The following is a 24353-nucleotide window of genomic DNA, read 5'->3' on the forward strand; positions in this document are numbered from 1 at the left end:
TCAGTACAGCACTTGAAAAGGTTGCGCCAATGTACTCTTAAAGAAAGACAAATAATTCTAGCGGAAACGAAGATTTTGATGATTCGGATCAAGATCCTGACTTTGATCCAGGTGACGGATTTGGTTTCAAACACAAGTTGGCTAGGTTATTTCCCAAAAACATTGTTTCTGATGAAGCCGACGAGGATGAAAAACTGTTAACATTACCTGAAGCAACAAATTCCTCAACTCCTGCCGATAAAGATGAGAATGCGGAACAAGCTACTGTTCCTTCAAACCAATCTTTTATGTGGTCCAAGAAAAATGTCCCCAATCTTCTTTTCGAATCATTTGATTTTACTGAGTCTTCAAGCGTCAATGTTGACATTAATTCGAGTAAGCCACTCGACTTTTTCAGAGTTTTCTTTAGTGAGAGTATCTGTCAAACAATTTGCAAAGAATCGAACCTCTACGTTACCCAGAAGAATTCACAACTTTTTATAAAATAATATTAAATAAAATATATAATAAATAAATTTAAAATATTCCTGTATTTAGTTTTTTTTTTATATTTTCAAAATAAAGTATTTTTTTTATAAATTTTTGTAATTGTTTTTACTGGTCGCTATATATACCACTGCCCACTAAGTATTAGTTGTTTGTCAAAATGCACACTGGTAGCTATATCTGCCACCCTTTCCAGCCCTTCTGGCACAGAAAAATTTTTTTTAAACATGTTTTGTCTTATTAATGATGCATAATAAACTACTTTTAATATTCAAAAGTATAGTTTTACAAAAACAATAGTTCTGCTCGTTAAAGGGTTAAATTAAAATAAGCCCAATTACTTTTCAGAATCTTAAAACTTATAACGCTATAAACATCACGTCATCATTAATTTATATTTAAATAATTATTTTATTCCAAGTTCTTTTGAATTTATCAATTCCTTAACACTTTGGTTCTTTTTACTAGTTCTTCTTAAAAAATAGTTGGCGGCCTCTCTCTTTCCTTTTTATCAGCTAAATATTCTGTTCTATTCTAATACCACTAATTCAATCACAGACATATTAAACTTCTATCCTTATGTGCTACACTCAGAGACATGTTAACCGTAGACAAGGCATACTGAGCAAAAAAGCGTAGGCCGTCCGCACATGGGGCGATGCTCGAGCTACTCGACTCGATTCCAGTCACGTAGGTCTCTCCCCGCCAGTAAAGTTCCTTCGTTGTGCCATTGAGCTCCGTACACGGAGCGTTTAAGATTGCAAATCTCCTCGTCTTGTACGACTCTCGTCGCTTGCGATCCGTAGTGCACGCGAAAGTTCGAGTGAGACGTACGTTTCCAGTCATAATAGGTAGTTTATTTTATTTGTTTCATTCGTTTTTTGTTGTTTTTTTGCGCTGAATGAAATTTTACTTTTATTTAAAGATCGGTGCATATTATGTTCGTTGATTGTAGTACTACCTACTAACTTTGTGGAAATATATTGTTTGTAATATAAAATTCTGAAAACATTGAACTTCTGTTTCTAGGTGTTTAATATAAAATTCGTTGGGGAAGTAGAAAAATATCCTCAGTATAATGCTCATTGTATTCAAATTATACTAAAAATGTAACAATACCGTACTTTTCATAGATCGAAATAGTCGTTTTGGTTGATTTATAAAAAATGCGTTCCTCCTGGTTGGACGATGTGAGCAAACTGAATCGACTAGTGTGCGGAGAACAATTGCTTGTGCCGCAGGGTTCATACAAGACGCGCGAACTTCGAGACGTGTCTTCGATCGACCCATGTGCGGACGGCCTAACGCGCGGCAGTCGATCGGTGGCCTATCTATCTCTTTTCACTAAGCGATACCGCTCATATGACTGACAAAGATGGCTAGACCACTCAAAATAAAAATTGACCAATGGCGTCCTTGATATCGGCGTTACACCTCGATGCACAGAACGGCCCATACCTTACCTTATCTACAGGTTATTATATCTATGGATACACTTCTAGTCAGTTGACAACTCCCCTTCCAATTCTGCCAAACTTAGTCTTCTTAACATGGTGGGAGAGTTTCACTGAAATATTCATTTTATTTCGACTACAATCGATAGAGTACATACTACTATCTATGTTAATAATAATTAATCAATATTTCTTATAATTTTTTATAATATTTTTTCTACATAACCTCACTTATCTCCAAAGCCACGTTTTTAATTTTATAATTTCTAGGTATGCAGTAGGATCTTCTACAAATTTGACTATCAAAATTAATTTTATTCAAAATCTACAAGGAAAAGAAAATGTTTTCCTGTAGTTGGCTGTATACCATCAATCACAAAATTGGAAAGAAATCCTTTGTAAAAGGTATAAATTTTTTTTTATTAAAATCCCTTAAAAGGGCTGCATCACAACAAAACGTTTTCGATTTTTATAAAAAAAAATCATCATCAGTGTTCGATCTAAAAATAAGTATAACCGATTTAATGAATATAAAGTTAGTATTTAAATTTTGACAAAGGTTAGAGCAAGTTGGTTATACTTACAAACTGGATGCCAGCTGAGCCACAAAAGAAAATATCTATTCACTTTTTCCTAGGCAATCTGCTGTTTGAATTTAATTTTAAAACGAGACAAACTTACACCTGAGAGATTAAGCTAAACCAAGAGGTAACCGTAGGCTCCCATAGTTAGTTGGTGTATTATTCTACAGTAACACAGGTTATTACAGGTTGTAAGTCGCCTCTTCTTACACCATTTTATTCTTCTACATTATCCCCAACTCTCTGTGGTAGTTGTATCGTTACAAACTGAATGATTAAACTTTTATGCACTTGGCAACCTCAAAAATACGTATTTTTGCAGTTTTTCAGGTTTTAAATTGTTTGTAACTCGAAAACTATAAACTTTTGAGAAAAAAGTGATACGAGACCTTTTTTGTTTAAAATAATCTAAAAAGCCTACAACAATTTTAATAATTTTTTTGTTTAAAATAATGTCTGCCCAAAAATTTTGTCCGGCACCCTTCAGATTGGTTTAAAGGGGACATCTTTGAACAGAAATCCGCAAAGAAACCGAACATTGTTCATACGGGAGCGACCTCACAAACTGGACTATTGACAGATACATAAACGAAAGCGGTGCTTACCTTCTATTGTCCACGTAATTTTGAGTCAGAGGTCCCTTGTTAATGTCGACCCCCATGGAAGTAATATCTAAAGCGGCGTAAGCTTTTCTACTGGCGTTTGTGGTGACTGAGCCCTTGACTCCGTGGCCCATGTTGCAGATGTCGTCTAGCTCTTGGTAAATATCTTCGTAGAGGCTCTCGGTGTTCGAGTTTAGGGCATCGTCTAGGCGGTTCGAAGGACCTAGACGGTAGTTCGGGTTCTCATAGCTTAAGAGGCCATTTTCTGAAAGAAAATACATTAGAATCGTGGCTCGTGGAATATACTTAAGGTTTGTATGTATTTATGTTATTAAGGTGTCCCAAAATTCATAAAAGATTTGTATTTTCCGCCATTTCTGCAGTAAAGTATAGAGCACTCCAACATGCTGTCAAAATTAAATCAATCTGACAGCTGGGAGGCAAACATAAATGTTATTATATCAGTTCTTAATGTGTTTTAGATCATTTTAGTTGACTTTCTTCGTAATTTTGTTTTGTACAAGGATTAATTTAACATTTAACATTAATTTAACAAGCCCAAGAAAAGCTCGACCCTAAAAGAAGAAAAATAAGTAAAGAAACGAAACAAACCTGGAAGATCGTAGAATACTGATAAATCAAGGAAATGTTGACCTCCAAGCAAAATAAACATCATAATTAAAGAAAAATCTAGAGCTAGAGATATCATATGATATATTTGAAGATACAATAATCAGAAAATTATAAAAACTATAGAAGAAAACGAAAGCATTAGGGAGAAAAATCGATCGAAAATTATAAAAAGGAAATCTTCCAAATTAGAGACAAAAATGGAAATATGTCTCAGATAGTCTAGGCGTATTACTTATAGATAGTGGAAAGTTTCACATTATAATCAAAGTCATATTCCTGAGCAGAGCTCATCGAACGACCAATTCTAACGGTAAAGAATGTAGAATCGGAGGATATACAATCACGGGAGGAAATTCAACATGCTCACAAAAATATGAAAAATGCACACTGACTATAAACTGATAACAAATTCAACAAACAAATCTCCTAAGTGAGATTACGGCACTCAATACGGTACAAACTGAAAAAATTCAGAAGTACAACTTTCGATTCAAAATAAATAACATTGGGAAAGGGTATAGAAACAACGGAGAAGAAAAAAAGTATAATATCGTTACTTTAAAGGCTAAAAGGAGCTAACATATTTTATATATTTTACTGCAGCTCGTACCTCAGTAAGACTGAATGACGAACACAAATAAGTGGTCATCAAAAAATATAGAAATATACATAGATAGACTTACACTAAATTTACAATCAAGATGCAGTGGAAATAAACAAATCAAGACACGTTAAATGCTACTAGGAGCACTCCCGAATCATAATTTACAATGTATTATTATGCTCTGTATTTTCTCTCTGTTATGAGACTGATCAGCATCTCATTAATTCGATTAAATAATTAATTATTTATAACATAATTTATTTATAAAACAAAACCAAATTTAATAAAACTTTCCAATAAAAAATATTCTCAGGGCTAATTGATTTTAATGTACATATTACCTTTATCGTCCTGTCGCCAGGGGGGGTACAACAGCCTCCTGTATTCAGATGGACTTACTTAAGTTTTTTTTTATGTATTTTGACCTGTAGAACACGAATTTTTTGGGTAACAGTTGATCCGCATGTCGATAAGATTGTTATAAACCAAGAAGTTGAGGAATCACATAACAGCGATTTCTCGCAAAACAAAACATTTTTTTGTATTTTTTGGGCCATTCTAACCAAAAAATGTTCCTACCAATTTTTTCGTAGGATGCATATTTTCGAGAAAAACGCGGTTAAACTTTCAAAAAATCGAAAAATTGCAATTTTTGAACCCGAATAACTTTTGATTAAAAAATAAAATAGCAATTCTGCTTACCGCATTTGAAAGTTCAAGTCAAATTATATCGGTATTAATTATTTGTATTGCTAAAAATTTATTATTTTATTGTTAAAAAAAGCTGTAAACACCTAGTGCTTGAGTGATGTTTTCAATGATTTCTCATTTAAAATCGAACGAGTAGGTAGAAGAGGTAAAAGTGCAAGCGGGGCTATTTCTACGTAGCATGCATTAAAACGCGTGTATTAGGCACGGGAAACACTATGTGTTTATAGCTTTTTTTAACAATCAAAAAATAAATTTTTAGCAATGCAAATATTCAAAACAGATATAATTTGACTCAAACTTTTAAAGCGGTAAGCAGAATTGCTATTTTATTTTTTATTCAAAGGTTATTCGGGATCAAAAATTGCAATTTTTCGATTTTTTGAAAGTTTAACCGCGTTTATCTCGAACACTATGCATCCTACGAAAAAACTTGTATTAACATTTTTTGGTTAGAATGACCCAAAAAATACAATAAAATGTTTTGTTTTGCGAGAAATCGCTGTTATGTAATTCCTCAACTTCTTTGTTTATAACAACGTTATCGACATCCGGATCAACTGTTACCCAAAAAATTCGTGTTATACGGGCCAAAATACATAAAAAAAACTTGGGTAAGTCCATCTGAATTAAGAAGGCCGTTGTAACCTGGCGACAGGACTATTAGTTTGTGGCTTGTAGTATTTCTCGTTGCTTACTTTATCCAGGACAAAACAGGGAAAATAAATATACTCAATATCATATAAATTGTATAACTATTATTTATTTATATACTATACCATAAATATAAGATTCAAAAAGTATGCTAAACTGTATTCTGTTGTAAAATTTCTTATCTAATAAAAAAACTTTAATTCTACGATCTCCTTTTTTTAACCAAAATTCATTCAAATGAGTCGGTAGACTGTTCTTATTATTATATAAAAAAAAAAATTTAATTTTCACTTTTTAAATAGATTACTTATATCTTCTATGAATTTATGAATGAATAAATTATGCTGTAAAACTGGTAAGTTGACAAAAAACAAATATGGTATGTAATATAAAACAACTCTCTCTTTTCACAAATAATCTGACTAACCTTTTCTATCTTCTTTACTTCTTCTCATGGATTGTGTTGTCCTCGGTTCTCCCACAACGTGCTCCCCTAATGCTGCGACTGTCCTTCTCCTTCAAACTGTTTCACAAACAAAAACAGCACTCGCTCAAATTCTCTCCTCAATTAAATCTCTGATTCGATACAAACAATATCAATCTTTGTAATTCCAAGATTTCTTCTCTCAGCTCGATATCTCGTGCAAGTTGATATAAACCGGCTACTCGTTCCAGACAGAAACTGGAATCTATTCGGACACAAGGAGTTTGTACTTCTCGACTTGATCACGATTTCGTCTCAAATACGAATCTGCTTCCACGCCCACCAAATTAACCACTTTACACAAAAATACTACTTTCGAGATGGACTGGTTGCTTCCGATCTTAATTACACAGTGAATACTTTTTCCCTCATCATTCCGAAAATCAACCACTCTATTCTCCCTCCATCGGTCTCCTCGCCAATCACAAGCATTCTCCATACATCATATCCCTACTTTTTTTCTTAAGAACAAATGGTATTGTATACAAATTTTGTCTTGTCAATTTCCAGGAGATATTAAGATTAAATTATTGTACTTACATTTTAGAAAAACCCTCTATTCTAAACTACACAAAATTGTTTACCATCGTTTTCTTTCTAGGAAACCATTTAGAAACATGGTCTATTGTCCATTCCAAAGCGGCACATTAACTTTCTAAAACGACCGTTTTCTAGTTCATTGTTTTGAAATGTATTAATCCGTTCGTATAAACTTTACCACTAAACTTTTAGTATTCCATGAAACACTGCTTACGGCTAAATTATTTTAATTACAAATTTTTATCATATACAGGGCGATGAAAATTTACGATCTCGTGGTTTTTGACATAAAATTAATTCTCTAAATTCTCCCGATAAAAATTATATAACAGTATATACTTTGGAAATCATTATTTGGGATTTACAATGTGTATACATTGTGAATTATGATTTGGGAGTGCTCCTAGTAGCATTTAACCTGTCTTGATTTGTTTATTTCTACTGCATCTTGATTGTAAGTTTAGTATAATTCTGTCCAATTTCTACGGACTTAAATCTTACCTTGTCTGTAATACAATTCAAGATTTATGGTTTAATATATCCATTTCTTTGATTGAATACTTTATCGAAACTTTATGAAAATATATTATCAATACGGAACAGAAGAATAAAATGCGACAAGTGGGAATAAAAGCAATATAATTTATGGAAAACGGCGTTACTAACCGAGTATAGGTGAAATCTAGTAGCTGTCAACGAGAGCACCTAGGCACCTAGCAATATGTAAAAATGGAATTTATTTCCTATTTTATAGCATTATTCCGAAAATATCATGAATCATAAATGTGTATTGCATTGTTCCTCGTTTCACGAGTTACGACTCTGTATTGCACTAAATCTGCATATTTGCAACATCCAGATAACGACGCAGTAGAAGATCATAATAGATGCTTTTGTTTACAATTGAAGTATGGTCTGCTCGTTTTGTCTTTTGTAAGGAAACACAAAATCTTAAGAAATCTTAATAAATCTTGATAGTTTAAGAATTATAACAATAGTTCTCCAATTATTGTAGAAGAAGATGAGAAATATGATACCACGACGTTGGGAAAGCGAATGACGAATTAAAAAAAATATGAAAATTGAAATGATTTGTACAATTTGCTAGGTCATTGAATAATGATAATATGTAACACCCATGCCGTTTGTCATCCGTTTTGACTCCGACACGTCTAAAAGTGGGAAACCATCAATATAATGCAAATTTATACGTTTCTATTTATAATTTCACACCTCTACTAGTTTCATCTTTTTTCATCTCGGAGTATATGATGTTTTCCAACTACCTCTACCAAAAGTATACTTTTCCTGACCTGATTGTAGAGAGCAAAGTCGTACTTTTCCTCTCTAGGGAGTAAAAGTGACGTCATTGTACGTCATCGATGAAATAACTTATTGCCGCCCTATACAATATTCAGAATAATATTCTATTATCTATTACGTAAGTATCTATACATTTTAACGTTTATTTGTAGAACACCCTGTATTTTGCAGAATGGAAAAACAGTAAATTATTATTTTAGTTTAACAATGTATACATTAATAATTTGACGTATATTTGACAGTTGACAGTTCTACTGTACCTACTTGTTAGTTTTAGTTCTCTAATAAATTTTGTTAGTTACATAAATAAATTATTTAAAAATGAAAAAAATTACTTGTTATTTGAGGAAGGTGGAAAAATCATATGTATAACATGGAAGTAAAGTACCTTTTCCTCCCTCGAATGATTACTGCCCACCGCTACGCGTCGGGCAGTAATATTCATTCTCGGAAGGAAAAGTAGCACTTTCCTCCCTTGTTATACAAATAGCTATTTTCGCCTTTTACATTTTTTTGCCGGTTATTAGCGCACTCATCACATCTACATATATGACCAATACGGAGATCTCTACATAATTAATAAAACTGACAAGTATGACCCAAGGAACTCTTAAGAAATCAGTGGCGGATCCAGGGAGGGGCGATGGGGGGCCATCGGCCCCTCCTCTCAAACAAAGTGATTTATTATTTTTTTAATTATATAATATATAGATTATAAAAACATTCATTTATTTTTATAGAAATCTTGCCAATCGGCCCCCTCTTAACGATGCTGGATCCGCCACTGTAAGAAGTTGAAAGGAAACAGACGGTTTCCAAACCAATAGGGTGGTACGATTTTGGCCGAAATTAGAGGAGGTATCGAATAGAATATTTGATAGATTTGAATAGAATCGTATTTGAACTCTGCAGGTTGTTTGGTACTCTGCAAATCACTTTACTTATACAGGGTGTTTGGTAAAGAATGGGCCATAGCATAACCTTAGATTCCCGAGGTTAAAATAGGTCGATTTAAGCTAACTTACCTTAGTACAAAAGTTGATAATAACCGAAATACCGAAAAACCAAAGTTAAAGTGGTATTTTATTTATTTTTGGGTTTTCCTGACAGGCATGGGACAACAACACGAAATTTGGTAAGTGGTGCTGGTACTGTACACCCTACTAAATTATGTTAAACAAACGTTTCTGGCTACTACCAGAGTTTCCCAAATTCTACGCCACTGTCGGAATTTCTATTTTAGTGCAATTTTTTGATTCTCCAATACTTTCTATGTACATAACATACTCTTCATTCGTAACGATAAAGCCATGAGTTTTCGAGATATTTGAAGCTAAAAACGGAGGAGCATAATACATTAATCAGAATAAGTGTGCCTTTTCATTTTTAACTTCAAATGTCTCGATAACTAATGACCTTATCGTTACGAATGAAGAGTATATTATTTGCATAGAAAGTATTGGAGAATCTAGAAATTATGCTAAAATAGCAGTTTCCTCAGTGGAGTAGAATTTGGGAAGGGTCAACCATTCACTTTCCCCTGTCGTACGCCTCTGGTATTAACCAGAAACGATTATTTAACATAATTTAGTAGGGCGTACAGTACCTACACTTTCTGTCAAGTATCATAAGGATATGTCAAATAGTTTTATAGTACCGGGCACACATAGTTCTTAAAGTTTTAAATAAAGAATAAATTACATATTTAAAAAAAGAATACTTTAAAATAATTTGACATATCCGTGTCATACTTGGCACAAAGTGTAAGCACTGTACACCCTACTACTTACTTTACTTTACTTAATCAGTAGACCCATTAGTACCTTTCGGTGTAGGGCCATTTATAATACAATTCATTAAATTACAATTCAATAAATTACAATATTTTACAATCTTCTGAATTGTCCTAGCTCTTAACGAACTTTCTCCATTCCTTCCTATTGGATGCCATCTGTGTTGCTTCCTGCCAAGTCTTACCCTTACTCTGCAGTATCTGCGAAATGTCACTGTTCCATTCTTTGATGGGCCTTCCTCTTCTATTCTTACCTATTGGTTTGGCTTCCCACACTCTTTTCACTTGTCTATCATTGTCCATCCGGGTTAGATGTCCGAACCATGCCAATTTTTCTTCTTGATTGAGTCGAGTATCGGCTTGATTTTGAGTCTTTCTCTTATTTCTTCATTTCTGATTCTATCTGTTCTTTTTACTCCTATCGTTCTTCTGAGGTATTTCATCTCTGCTGCCTGTATTCTGCTCTGGTGTCTTTTGTTTAATATCCAATTTTCTGCTCCATATGTCACCGTAGGTCTATATATTGTTTTGTATATTGTCATCTTGGTCTTTGTTGATATTTCTTTGTTATTAAGGAATCCTCTATTTAGTGCTTGGAATAGTTTTCCTGTGTTTTCCATTCTGTTGTTAAGATCGTCCTCTATGTCTCCTTTGTTGTTGATTACTGTTCCTAAGTATTTGTATGAATTTGTCTGTATTAATTGATTTTGGTCTATCATTATTTCTATTTGATCTTCCGTCCCTTGTTTCCTTGATATTTTCATTATCTGAGTCTTCTCTTTGTTTACGTTTAAGTTGTATTTGCTTGCTTCTAGGTTCCATTTCTCTAAGTTGTATTTTAGTTTTTCTGCTGTTTCCGTAATTAATACTATGTCGTCTGCAAATATACACATCTCAGCGTTTATCATTTGCATTCTGTTCCAACCGATGCAGTATTTCTTGAAAGTTTTCTTACATTCTTTCACTATCTCATCTATTACATTTATGAATAGCACTGGGCTGAGACTTCCCCCTTGTCTAACTCCTTGAGTTGTTTCAAATGGTTCTGACTGTATATTTAACATTCTTACTGTATTTGTTGTTTTCATGTATATACTCTTTGTTGCTTCTATCAGTTCTTCGCTTACTTCCTTCTTCTTTAGGCTTTCCCATATATCTTTTCTTTTGACTGAGTCGTACACCCTACTAAATTATGTTAAATACTCGATTCTAGCTACTACCAGAGGCGTACGACAGGGGAAAGTGAATTGTTGACCCTTCCCAAATTCTACGCCACTGATGAACCTGATATTTTAGCATAATTTTTAGGTTCTCCAATACTTTCTATGCAAATAATATACTCTTCATTCGTAAAGATAAAGTCATTTGTTTTCGAGATATTTGAAGTTAAAAATGAAAAGGCACACTTATTTTAATTAATGTATTATGCTCCTTCGTTTTTAGCTTCAAACATCTCGAAAACTAATGGCTTTATCGTTACGAATGAAGAGTATGTTATTTACATAGAAAGTATTGGATAATAAAAAATTGCACTGAAATAGCAATTCCGCCAGTGGCGTAGAATTTGGGAAGGGTCGACCATTCACGTTCCCCCATCGTATGCCTCTGGTAGTAGCCAGAAATGTTTGTTTAAACATAATTTATTAGGGTGTTCAATACCATCACCACTTACCAAATTTCGTGTTGTTGTCCCATGCCTGTCAGGAAATATTCAAAAATAAATAAAATAAAACTTTAACTTTGACACCCTGTATCTCGGTTATTATCAACTTTTGTACTAAGGTAAGTTAGCTTAAATCGACCTATTTTAACCTCAGGAATCTCAGGTTAAGCTATTACCCATTCTTTACCAAACACACTGCAGTTACTGAGTTAGACTTACTACGCCATCATAGGCTGAATTAAAGTTCACAGAGACATTCCGGTTAATTGCTACCTGATCTAAAACCATTTTAGTATTCACCAAGAAGTTCTTCTGACTAATTGGCTCGGCCAAGGCCATCAAATTCACAAAAAAAAGTTCTTCCACGTACATTCAAACGTTTGTATAGAGTATAGGGTATTGGAGAATATTTTTTATATTGTGTTGAGAAGAGTTATAACTCTTTGTAATTTTACATTCTTACATTCTATACATTCTAAAAATTCTTTCCCTTTTTGTGCAGTGGGCATGTGATTAAAGTGCACCATTCCTCTGGCATTTGTTCATCTTTCCAGACTTGTACTACTATTATGTTATGTAAATTTGATGTACAGTGGTGTTATCTTATTGTTTGACGAGGAATGTAGTCCACTCGACGGGAATGCAGTTGATTCCTGGGGACTTGTTGTTTTTGAGCATGTGATTGCGTCTCTCATTTCAAATCAATAGAGAAATAAGATAGGGTGATGCTATGCCTGCCAGACTTTTTAATTTGGTTATTGAGGCCTTAATAAGGAAACTAAGAATTAAAGAAACTGTTATTAGAAGAGACCAATAGTAAGTTAATATCTAAGACAGCTAGGAGAGGATAAGTAATGATTTACGGAAAAATAAAAACAAAATTTGGTGTTGACACAAAATTTAAAAAGTGGAAATAACTTTTGACTGCAAAATACAAATGACTATTTCACTCATCTTAAAATTTTCACATAATCTGACCAATCACAAACCAAAGACAGCTTGTGTTATCGCGAAAACACCAACTGTCTTTCAATTCTGATTGGTCTATCAGCTTCGTGTTTTCAACGACGTAACCATGGATACCGATCGCAAAGCAAAGTTTGACGTTTGCCAAAAAAATTATTGTAGCTGTATACGTCAAAATGAGTCGTTTCGGTGGTACTCCAAACGAAGTTATAAACCAAAACATTGAAGAAAATATACCGAGTAACACAAGAAAATCTAAATTTTATATATGGAGACAATTTATGATGTTCTGTGTGGATCGCAACTACAAATTAGATGCAGAAAATAACCACGAAAGACTAGCATTCATTCTAAAAGACTGGGCCTTCAACTATTTATTGTTATAGGTAAAAAATAATTATAACAAATTATTTATAGTTATAATAAATATTTCATGATTATGACTAATGGTGAATTATTCAAAAAATGGGTAGATTTGGGTTACCTAGATCAAATGTATTATTATTAAATTCCTTCCTCTCATTCTACTGAATTTTTGACCTATCACTTTGTTCGTGAAATAGTCTAATAAAATACCACTCGTGATTTAATTTATCTTATAAGTCTGTCTTTTATTTCTAAACTCAACTGAGTTGCTAAAGAAAACACCACTCGTCCTACGGACTCGTGACAGACTGAATTGACAGACTTATCGCGAAAATTGAATCACTAGTGGTATTACTATTGAAAAGACTATTTTAAAAAATTATATGAATCCTAGTGCCTCCTCCAGTTCTTATAACAACTAACATTCGTCTGAGTAATCTTGTTCGGGATAGTTGCTCTGGACATTCTATTTTTTCATTTTAACAAGATCGAATGCTTAAATTAGCTCAATTTTATTTTTTAATATTTTTTTTATTGCCCCGGGTACAAGGAACAGATTTGATAATTTCAGAACATCTCAAAGGTACTCATACCTTAATTTTTATGATAACTTTGCAAGGAGTGGATATTTCTCCTTCCAAATCAGGCGACTGCTAAACAACTAATAGTATTATAAGGTTTGTTTGTAGTACGATCCAAACGATCAGCAACCGTTGCCAACCATCAGACGCATGCGCAGTTAATATTTAGCGATGCGCAGTTAACAGTTTGAGTTCGTAGACTACGAACGCGCATGCGTCTGATGGTTGGCAACGGTTGCTGATCGTTCTACGAACAAACCTATAGTGTATGACACAGAGGTTGAACCTCGCAAAATGGACACAAGTCCGGTTTTATTTTTTTTTCTGGTATGTCAAGGGGTGATTATTATGGGACTTAGTTTAGTTTTTCTTAAAAAAATTCGCCCCGGAACCCCCATTTTCATCCCTTTAAAGGGGGTAATTTGTGATTTTTGCGAAACGTAGCCCTTCCTGTACGTTTTGTAAATAATTTACTTACACTGTTTAGCGGGGGGTGGAAAGTTGACAAGTTTTTAAAAGAATGTTTTAAAAAAAATTATTTTTGCGTAACTGTAATGGAAATCAAGAAGAAACCCTGCGGCAATTAATCACAAATAAGTGGCTGATTTTTTTATATGGGTTTGATTTTTTTATAATTACAGGGTGTTACATTTTAAAACACCCCTTTTTATAACCATCTGAACCGCTTATGCTAGAGTAAGAAAACTTTCAGTAATTATCCATGTACTACTGGTGTTATTTACAAATTTATATAATGCACCCCCATTTTTTCCCCGGAACTACCCAAAAAAAAAAGAAGAATTATTAAACAAAGTGATTTTCTTGGAATCCTTAACACCATGCCCTTTATTAACCCTGAAAGCTCATACTTGGGTGTGAGATACCCATCGAGACACTTAACTGAATGTATATACTCGTAGCATGCTCAATCGCATTTCAATGGTAATGCCAATTTCATGTAAATTCAGTCTGTAGTCTGCCAAGGACGTGTGTGTCTGTAGTTGCGGTCTCATTTGAGCAATATTTCTAATCACAAAAATTTATTGAATACAGGCTAGGGTGTGTAGCACCCATATGTGAGGTTTGCGATCAAGTGTGCCTTCAAGTTAAAGACCTACCAACACAACATCCCACAAGTTTAGTAAAGCAACTAGGTGTTATATCTGCAAAGGAAGAGATGAAAAACAAAATATGCATGCTGGGCTAGCTATAATAGTCCAGTGCGCATCTGTTTTGAGATGGACGTTGAGAGGTGACTCAAATTTTTTTGCAGAAATTGCTTGAAAATAAATCAAATAATAATATTTGAGTTATCCTCCCTCTCAAAAAGGTCCGGAACATTGTTTAAATAATCAAAATGTCAAAAATTGAAGGAAAAATTCGATTTTTTTCTTGGTTTTTTGATTACAACTTTAAAAGTATTCATTTCCGAGAAAAGTTGTACTGACATAAAAGTTGCGTAATTAAATTTCCTACAATATAAAATTGGTTAATAATTTAAAAAATAGTCACCCTAGTTGCAAAATAGCAATAATTGCGAAAAAACCATACAAAAGCAAGTATTCACATTTTACGTTTTTCAACCATTTATGCTACACTTAGGACCTTCATATTTTACCCAGAAAAACTTTATGATACAGTAAAACAATATTGTAAATTTCATTAAGATCGGTTCAATAGATTTTGCAAAATAAATTTTGCAATACAGCTTTCGCAAAAAAAAATCATTTTTTCAAAATATCACAGGACTGAAAATAAAGCAGATAGCAAGTGGGAATTTTTTTTGCTTATAGAAGTGTACTGTACCTTTCATTTGAAAGTTTCAAAATTAAAATCGATTAATTACCACGGCGTCAGAAAATTTTTAAAATAAACAATAATCTTTGGTGCTACGCGCAGGACAGCGGTGTTCGATTCACACAAGTTGATTTCCATCAAAATTTCTTCCAATCTTTATCTAATATATTATTTTCTTACTCTATATTTTGTTATATCTTAATATTTTAATTCCACAAAAATCAAACTAATTTTATTATTGTTTGTGAAATATTGTTTAAACAATTGCATATGTTTAAAAATAATAAGCTTTTATTATTTAAGTTAAAATATATGAACAAAGAAAGTTTTTGCTAATAAAAGTGTTATTTCAAAGGATAGAGTATGTGTTTTTATTTTGCAATAAACAAATTTATTTATTTATATCGAAATGTAATAAAAATTAAAATGTATCAATCATTATCAAAGGTCATTGGAATGCCCAATCAGAGCAAACTATCCGCTGTCCTGCGCGTAGCACCAATAATTGTTTATTTAAAAAAATTCCTGACGCCGTGGTGTTAATCGATTTTAATTTTGCAAAATTGCAAATGAAAGGTACAGTACACTTATATATGCAAAAAAAATTTCAACTTGCTATCTGCTTTATTGTCAGTCCTGTAACATTTTGAAAAAATGAATTTTTGAACCGATCTTAATGAAATTTACAGTATTGTTTAACTGTATCATAAAGTTTTTCAGGGTGAAATATGAAGGTCCTAAGTGTAGCATAAATGGTTGAAAAACGTAAAATGCGAATACTTGCTTTTGTATGTTTTTTCACAATTATTGCTATTTTGCAACAAGGGTGACTATTTTTTAAATTTTTAACCAATTCTGTATTATAGGAAATTTAATTACGCAACTTTTATGTCAGTACAACTTTTCTCAGAAATGAATACTTTTAAAGTTATAATCAAAAAACCAAGAAAAAAATCGAATTCTTCCTTAATTTTTTGACATTTTCATTATTTAAACAATGTTCCGGACCTTTTTGAGAGGAAGGATAACTCAAATATTATTATTTGATTTATTTTCAAGCAATTTCTGCAAAAAAATTTGAGTCACCTCTCAACGTCCAAATGTACTAATATTTTTACAGATGCGCCCTGGTCTATAAAGCATTCTGCATTGAGTATAGAGCTAAACTGTGTTATGGATGTACATGGTCATCAAAATGAGTAACATTGAAATAACCGGCTAAGAATGAATATGAGCTCTATAATTTAGTTAGGAAGACCATTTTGTTGTTAAACTAAATTTAAATATTTTGAATTATGTTACTGGTTCTTTAGAAAATATTTTTTAATTATTTTTATATATTTTTTCTTTTGTATTACTACAATTAACAGAGAGAAAATAAAATGAATAATTTAATCCTTCTTGTGTATTCAATAGTGATTAGATAGTCTCTGGAAATCATAAAATGTTTACTTTTTTCTTATTTCTTTACAAAAAATCATTGGGTATCTGATACCCATGTGTGCGGATTATGTTAAAAAAAATAGGTGTGATCTTCCAGGGTTAAAATGGGTCATAGAGCGCATAGTGCACATTCTATGAATCATAAATGATTCATAGATTAAAATGATTTTGTGCACGTTCTTATTACCCATGCATGGACACCAAAAGCGATTTCTTGTGTAGCCAAAAAAAATAAAATAAATTTGGGGATTGGAAAAAAGAATTTTTGCCTTTTGACCCATATGAACATATGCTCCATCAATAGGGTTTTTCATAAATATATATGGTTATTGCAACATCCCTGCGGAAACTACCCTTACCCTTGAAAATATAGTGCAGAAACTATCCCTATCCCTTGGCGAGCATGTTTTTACGATTTTATTATTACCTATGCATTTTTTTAAACAAAACTTATACAGAATTAAAGACCCCTATTTTCTCTACAAATAAGGTTCTATGCATTTTTTTCGTATAAGCAACCGTTACGGCACAGTGGCGCCGCAAACCTCAGAAATGCTCTGGTGGGCTCGAGTTTTTGTTTTTTTTTTCGTCACCTATTCATTTTATTGATACCGTACAACGTACGTATGGAAAATAACCAGAACACACTGTCTGCTACACATTATGACCTATGCATTTTTTACTTTCTTTGCACCCTAAAGCCACAGTGGTGGCCCAAAATCAATTTTTGATTATTTTCTTTATTAATTTTCCTTTTTTTTTTGGGTGGTTCCGGGGAAAATATGGGGGTGCATTATACACATTTGTAAATAATACTTGTACATTGTACACGGGTCTTCGCTGAAAGTTTTTTTACTCTAGCATAAGCGGTTCAGATGGTATAAAAAGGGTTTTTTTTAATGTAACACCCTGTAATTAAAAAATGGGCAATTGCCCTTAAACGAAACCTATAAAAAAAATCAGACACTTATTTGTGATTAACTGCCGCAGGGTTTCTTCTTAATTTCCATTACAGTTACGGAAAAATAATATTTTTTTAAAACATCTTTTCTAAAAACTTGTCCACTTTGGGGCGCCACCCCAGCTAAACGGTGGGTGATAGACATATGCTGTCTGAAAAGAATTAGTAGGAAATATAGTCCTTTTCATTTAACTATTAAATAAATTTTTTGCAAAATGTACAGGAAGGGCTACGTTTCGCAAAAACCACAAATTACCCCCTTTAGAGGGATGAAAAGGGGGATTCCGGGGCGAAATTGTTTAAGAAAAAGTTAGTCTCATATTAAGCACCCCTTTATATACCAGAAAAAAAAAATAAAACCGGACTTGTGTCCATTTTGCGAGGTTCAACCTGTTTCTACACTATTAGGAATATATGAAGCTTGATGCCGATGGGTGGAGTTGTTCGCAATAATGTCTATGCTACAGTCTGTCAGACGGTACGGCTCCGGTTAAGGGTTAACCAACAACGTTCGTACGCGAAATATTTATCTAAAAAAGTTACATTTTAAAAATTTCACGAAGATGTATATATTACGGACTACGGACTAAAAAAAGATTAAAATCCGGAGATATGGGATGCAGCCAGAAAGCAGTTTATTAACGAAAAGTCTTGGATTTAAAATATTGTTTATTATATTTTTATTTCAATTATTCCAATTGTTTAAAAAGTAGTAAACTTTGTATCTAGGGCTTTTCGTTTTCCTCGTAATACGAGAGATGTCGCTGTTTTGCGTCTCAAAAGGCGGGTTCATCGCATCGCGATGGTTTGCTTTAAAAGAGGCAGAATGTTTGTATTCCCTTCAGAGTTGTGACTGCATAATCTTCACTGATGATGCATAAGGATGCTGAAATAGTTACTATATGGAGATGGTGGTCCAACTCTGAATCGAATATAAACAAAACCTGCCTTGAACCCCTTTTTTATCTTTTTCATTTTTACTCAATTTGTGAGTATTTAGAAACTGTCTTTCGGTCCTTTTCCTAGACGAAGAGAAGGTAAATGCGTGGCCTAAGTGTCCTCTATTTGCTTTCTCCTATTTCGTCGTCTCTATGTGATTATATATTGTAAAATCCGGAGATATGGGATGCAGCCAGAAAGCAGTTTATTAACGAAAAGTCTTGGATTTAAAATATTGTTTATTATATTTTTATTTCAATTATTCTAATTGTTTAAAAAGTAGTAAACTTTGTATCTAGGGCTTTTCGTTTTCCTCGTAATACGAGAGATGTCGCTGTTTTGCGTCTCAAAAGGCGGGTTCATCGCATCGCGATGGTTTGCTTTAAAAGAGGCAGAATGTTTGTATTCCCTTCAGAGTTGTGACTGCATAATCTTCACTGATGATGCATAAGGATGCTGAAATAGTTACTATATGGAGATGGTGGTCCAACTCTGAATCGAATATAAACAAAACCTGCCTTGAACCCCTTTTTTAAAAAAAGATTAATCTGCAATCTATTTGTGCACCCCACGTATAAAATGCTTTTACAAAAATACATAACAAACGTCTTTGGAACGCCTTTCTTATCGTCATAACTCATTCAAGGAATGCTTGCGTGCCGTGAAAATACCGCTTATTTTATCACTAAAATGCTTTTAGTATTTGCAATGGTGTTATCACGATCATATTTTTTAGTCGAAACAGCTTGTTTCTAGAACAGTGACTCCGGTCGGTGGTTATTGTTGTTTTTTGAGTTAGGTTTTCTATATAACCTTCAAAAGTATCTGTACGACAGGCGTAAAGTTTGCATGTCATGTTTTCTTCGAACGACTAATTAGTCTGCTATGGATTTCCAACAATTTCCATAAGTAATGAGATGACTCATTTTAGCCGCGACTAACGGTATAAAAGGCAGAAAAAAGTCACAGAAAATTACAAAAAGAACAGCATAAAATTACTGACGTCAAGGATAAACACTTTTTAAATTAGTTGGAAAGGAAAATGCCATTATATCATGTTTTGATTTATAGTCCAAGCTATGGGTGAAAAATAGGTCGATTTCAGGATATAATTCAGGAATTTTTGAAACCTATCAGGTGTTGTAAAGGACGATGCCAGGAATAACTTATACTAAAATGTAACCAAAAATTTTGTGCGGTTTTTTATTTATGACGATTTTCATTTGTTAAATTTGCAATTTTCAAAGATTTTTAATTTTGCAGCTTAGGATATTCATTTTAGAGAAAAAGTTTTAAATAGAAAATTGTAATAAATTAGAAAACCTACAATTTGAGCTATTGCAAGTTTAATTCGTTAATACGTTATTGCAAAACAGCCTGCGAAATGTCCAAAATGGCCGTTTTTGCAATTGCGTTATTTATTGTAAAAATAACTTTTATGTATTTTTTAAGGCTCTAAAATGAAGGTGTGAATGAAGGATTTAGAGGTGTGGAGAGAATATTATGAAGAGAAATATATGGGTGAGGAAAGTGAAGAAATAGAGACAGAGGGAACCATAGAACAGACAGCAGAGGACGAAAACCAAATGGAAGAAATAAGTACAGAAGAATTGGAAGAAGCGATAAGTAGAATAAAAATAGGAAAAGCGAGCGGAGCAGATAAAATTGATCCCGAAATGATAAAATGGATAGGGAAAGAAGGAAAGAAGTGGTTGCTGGAAATAATGAGAGAAGCATGGAGAACAAACAAAATGCCGAAAGAGTGGGAAGAAAACTTACTGATCCCAATTCACAAGAAAGGAGAAGAATCCAACTGTGGAAACTATAGAGATATATGCCTCTCATCAGCAGTGTTCAAGCTATATACGAGAATAATAGAAAGCAGATTAAGAACAGAGGTAGAAGAAAAACTTGAAGACGAACAAACAGCATTCAGAGCCCAAAGACAAACAGTTGACAACATAAGCATACTACGAAATATAATAGAAAAAAATAATGATCGGGGAACAAACATATATATAACCTTCATAGACCTTAAAGCAGCGTTCGACTCAGTAGACCGGAAAGTATTGTGGAATACTATGGAGGAGCTGGGAATACCGAGGAAACTATTAGAGATAATTAAAAGTACGTACAGTAGAGTGGTGGGAAAAGTACAAATGGGAGGTAGCAGATCACTAGAATTTAGGATGAACAAGGGAATAAAACAGGGAGATAGCCTAAGCCCACTCCTATTCGTCATAATTATGGATCAATTATTTAAAAATGTGAAAATAAGGACTAATCAATTAAAAACAATAATAGGCTACACGCACCTAACACCAGTTATGATAGAAGGATTACTGTATGCGGACGACGTCGTTCTCATAGCAGACAACCCGAGAAAGATGCAACGACTAATTGATGTATGGACTGAGGAAATAGAGAAAATGAAATTAGAAATAAACATCAGCAAATGCAAGACGATGAAAATAGGTCAGCAGGAGCACGAGATTGGAGGTGAAACACGAGTGTTCTGTAGAGGACAAGAATTGGAGAGGGTGACGGCCTACGAGTACCTGGGAACGATAATATCAAATGACGGAAAGCTAGACCTAGAAATTGCAAATAGGACAAAGAAAGCTACGAAAATATACTATGCGATTAATAATACGATACTGGGAAAACGGGAAATCAGCCAGGAAACAAAAATACATGTATATAATACAATCACAGCACCAACTCTTCTATATGCAAGCGAGACATGGGTCACAAATAAGAGACATGAAAGTGCCATAAATGCAGCAGAAATGAAGCATCTGAGAAAAATAGCTGGAAAGACGAAGATGGACAGGGAAAGGAACGAAAACATCAGAAACGTGCTAAGCCAGGAACCAATAGAAAAAAAAATTGAAAAAAGAAAACTGAATTGGTTTGGACATATAACTAGGATGAACGAGAACAGACTAGTAAAGAAGGTGACAGATGCCAAAAGACAGGGGAAAAGAAGAAGGGGCAGACCTAGAAAGGGGTGGATGGAGCAAATCGAGGAAATCGGGACAAAGAGAGGGAAAACAGTGCAACAGATGAAGGAAATGGCAGGAGACCGGAAGGCGTGGAAGAAATGGGTAAAAGATGGATAGGTGATACCAAAGTCCGACGCTCTTATAGGGCATAAGGACAACGAGAAGAAGAAGAAGAAGAAGATGTATTTTTTAAGGCTCTAAAATGAAGATCTTTCAATACTAAACATAAAAAAAATTTGTAGTGCCCGCTTTGTGAATTTGTTGCTTAGATATTATAATTTGTTTATCCCAAGAGGTCAAATGTACATAGGCTATAACTTTTTGAAAAAAAAAATCGTACAGAGTTAATCCAAGATCCACTCTCCTTCTAAAGACTTCATATTCTGAATTTTCATATTCTGATGTAAATAATTGCGTATAACATTTTTCAACCTCTTATTTCGGGTTTGAAAATAAGGGGGCAAATTTCGTTATAAACATTTAGATATGAAGCCGCCCCTGTACATCCTATGAGTTTCTAACTTGCAGATTATTATTGATGAAGCCAAAATAAAAACTAAAACCAAATAAAAATATTCTACGACCAACTGAAGCCGAGATAATTGTTTTTGTTTTCTTAAATCGTAGTGACTTTATTTATAACAATTAAGAAATTATTTCACAGTCATTGACTAAAGAAAGACTGATATTATCTTAAAATAAAAATTATTTTGACCTATTTAGTTATTAAAAATGATTTTTAAATTGTAGTGGAGATTTATTTTTCGTTTCGAGTGTGATTTATTGTGTCGGTTGCCCTTAGCAACGGCTAGCAACTTATAATACATTAAATCACGGTTTTCGCTTTAAATTTCAAAGCACCGCTTGGATTGACATGAAGTTTGGCAAACACATAGATAATATGTTAAAGAATAAAAATGATGTTGGGCCTCTGTGTGCTTTTGTCCTAGGGGTGAGTTTCACCCCTTATAAGGGGTGAAAAATATATGTTCAAAATAAGTTCGGAAATGGATGAAACGTATAATTCTAAGCACTTTTCGTTCTATAGCATTTTTTCACCAAGTTAATATCTTTCGAGTTACTTTCGAGTAAATACCTTCATTTTTCAACAACAACAAAAACACGTTTTTAGGCGGTTTTTGACAAATAACTCAAAAAGTAAGTATTTTATTGAAAAAAAGAGTTTTAACAAAAATATAACAAATTAAAAATTGAAAAAAATGGTGTACGCGTGAAATCTCTAGACCCAGTAGAAACAAAGTTCTAGCTAATGAAAAAGAGGTTCATATCCGTCAAATTTCAAAGTGAATTATTTCAACGTAAAATAACCGAAAAATCATGCACTTTTTGGAGAAAAATCATTACAACTTTTTTAAAGTGTTTAAAAAAATATGTATATCTGTTTTAAAAAAAAAGTTTACACCATCAAAAGTAAGCAAGTTACGCTGAAAATAAAGTTGATCTCTTTATTTTTGTCAAAAAACTCGGGAAAGTCACCCCCTAATTAGCATCAAAAATGAAATTAATCAATTTTACTTCAATGTTGTTTTACTCGTGTATGTGTCGTTTATGTCTGTAAGTTTCATCGGTTCAAAGTGCTTATTTTTGAAGGGGCAGTAGTTAAAAGGACTTGAACTAGTCAATAATCACGAGTGTATGCAAATTTAGAACAGCCATATCTTAACAAATTTTTGCCTTCCAAAAAAAAGCAAAAAATCCAAAATATTCATAACAGCAAAAACTAAATTTTTTTACTCTTTGTGATTTTTGGTCACATTAATAAATTTTAAGTTATTTAGAAAAAAACATTTTTTTTAATTAAAAATTAAAACAGATTTACTTTAAAACCAATTTTTTTTTTAAATAAGCCCTTTGAACCGATGATACTTACAGATCATATACATAATACATGAGCAAAGTAACTTGTGAAGCGGTAATGATTAATTTGATTTAAGATGCTAATTGGGGGTTGACTGTCGAGTTTTTTGACAAAAAAAAAAGATCAACTTTATTTTCAGAGTAACTTGCTTACTTTTGATGCTATAAACATTTTTTAAAAACAGATATACATATTTTTTAAATACGTTAAAAAATGATTTTTCTCCAAAAAGTGCATGATTTTTTGATTATTTCACGTTGAAATAATTCACTTTGAAATTTGACGGATATGAACCTATTTTTCATTAGCTAGAACTTTGTTTATACTGAGTCTAGAGATTTCATGAATACATCATTTTTTTCAATTTTTAATTTGCTATATTTTTGTTAAAACCCATTTTTTCAATAAAACACTTATTTTTTGAGTTATTTGTCAAAAACCGCCTAAAAACGTGTTTTTTTTGTTGTTGAAAAATTAAAGTATTTACTCGAAAATAACTCGAAAGGTATTAACTTGGTGAAAAAATGCTATAGAACGAAAACTGCTTAGAATTGGACGTTTTATCCATTTCCGAACTTATTTTGAACATATATTTTTTCACCCCTCATAAGGAGTGAAACTCACCCCCAGTACAAAAGCACACAGAGGCCCAATATCATTTTTATTCTTTAACATGTTTTCTGTGTTTGCCAAATTTCATGTCAATCCAAGCGGTGCTTTAAAATTTAAAGCAAAAACCGTGATACAATGTATTATAAGTTGCTAGCCGTTGCTAAGGGCAACCGACACAATAAATCACAGTCGAAACAAAAAATAAATCTCCACTACAATTTAAAAATCATTTTTAATAACTAAATGTAACTTTAGGTCAAAATAATTTTTATTTTAAGAT

General features: G+C 32.9%; 1 protein-coding gene across 4 annotated transcripts in view; it reads right to left on the reverse strand.

Annotated features, from left to right (window-relative positions):
* Positions 1-24353, reverse strand: part of LOC126885824 (protein Fe65 homolog) — a 162284-nt gene that overhangs the window by 48221 nt on the left and 89710 nt on the right. For all 4 annotated transcript variants that reach the window (XM_050652586.1, XM_050652578.1, XM_050652583.1 and 1 more), the window contains one exon: positions 3127-3388. In XM_050652586.1, the coding sequence (XP_050508543.1) occupies positions 3127-3388 (262 nt within the window). The remainder of the gene's footprint in view (positions 1-3126; positions 3389-24353) is intronic.

This window comes from Diabrotica virgifera, chromosome 1 (genome assembly GCF_917563875.1).
Source record: "Diabrotica virgifera virgifera chromosome 1, PGI_DIABVI_V3a".
Taxonomy (NCBI): Eukaryota; Metazoa; Arthropoda; class Insecta; order Coleoptera; family Chrysomelidae; genus Diabrotica; species Diabrotica virgifera.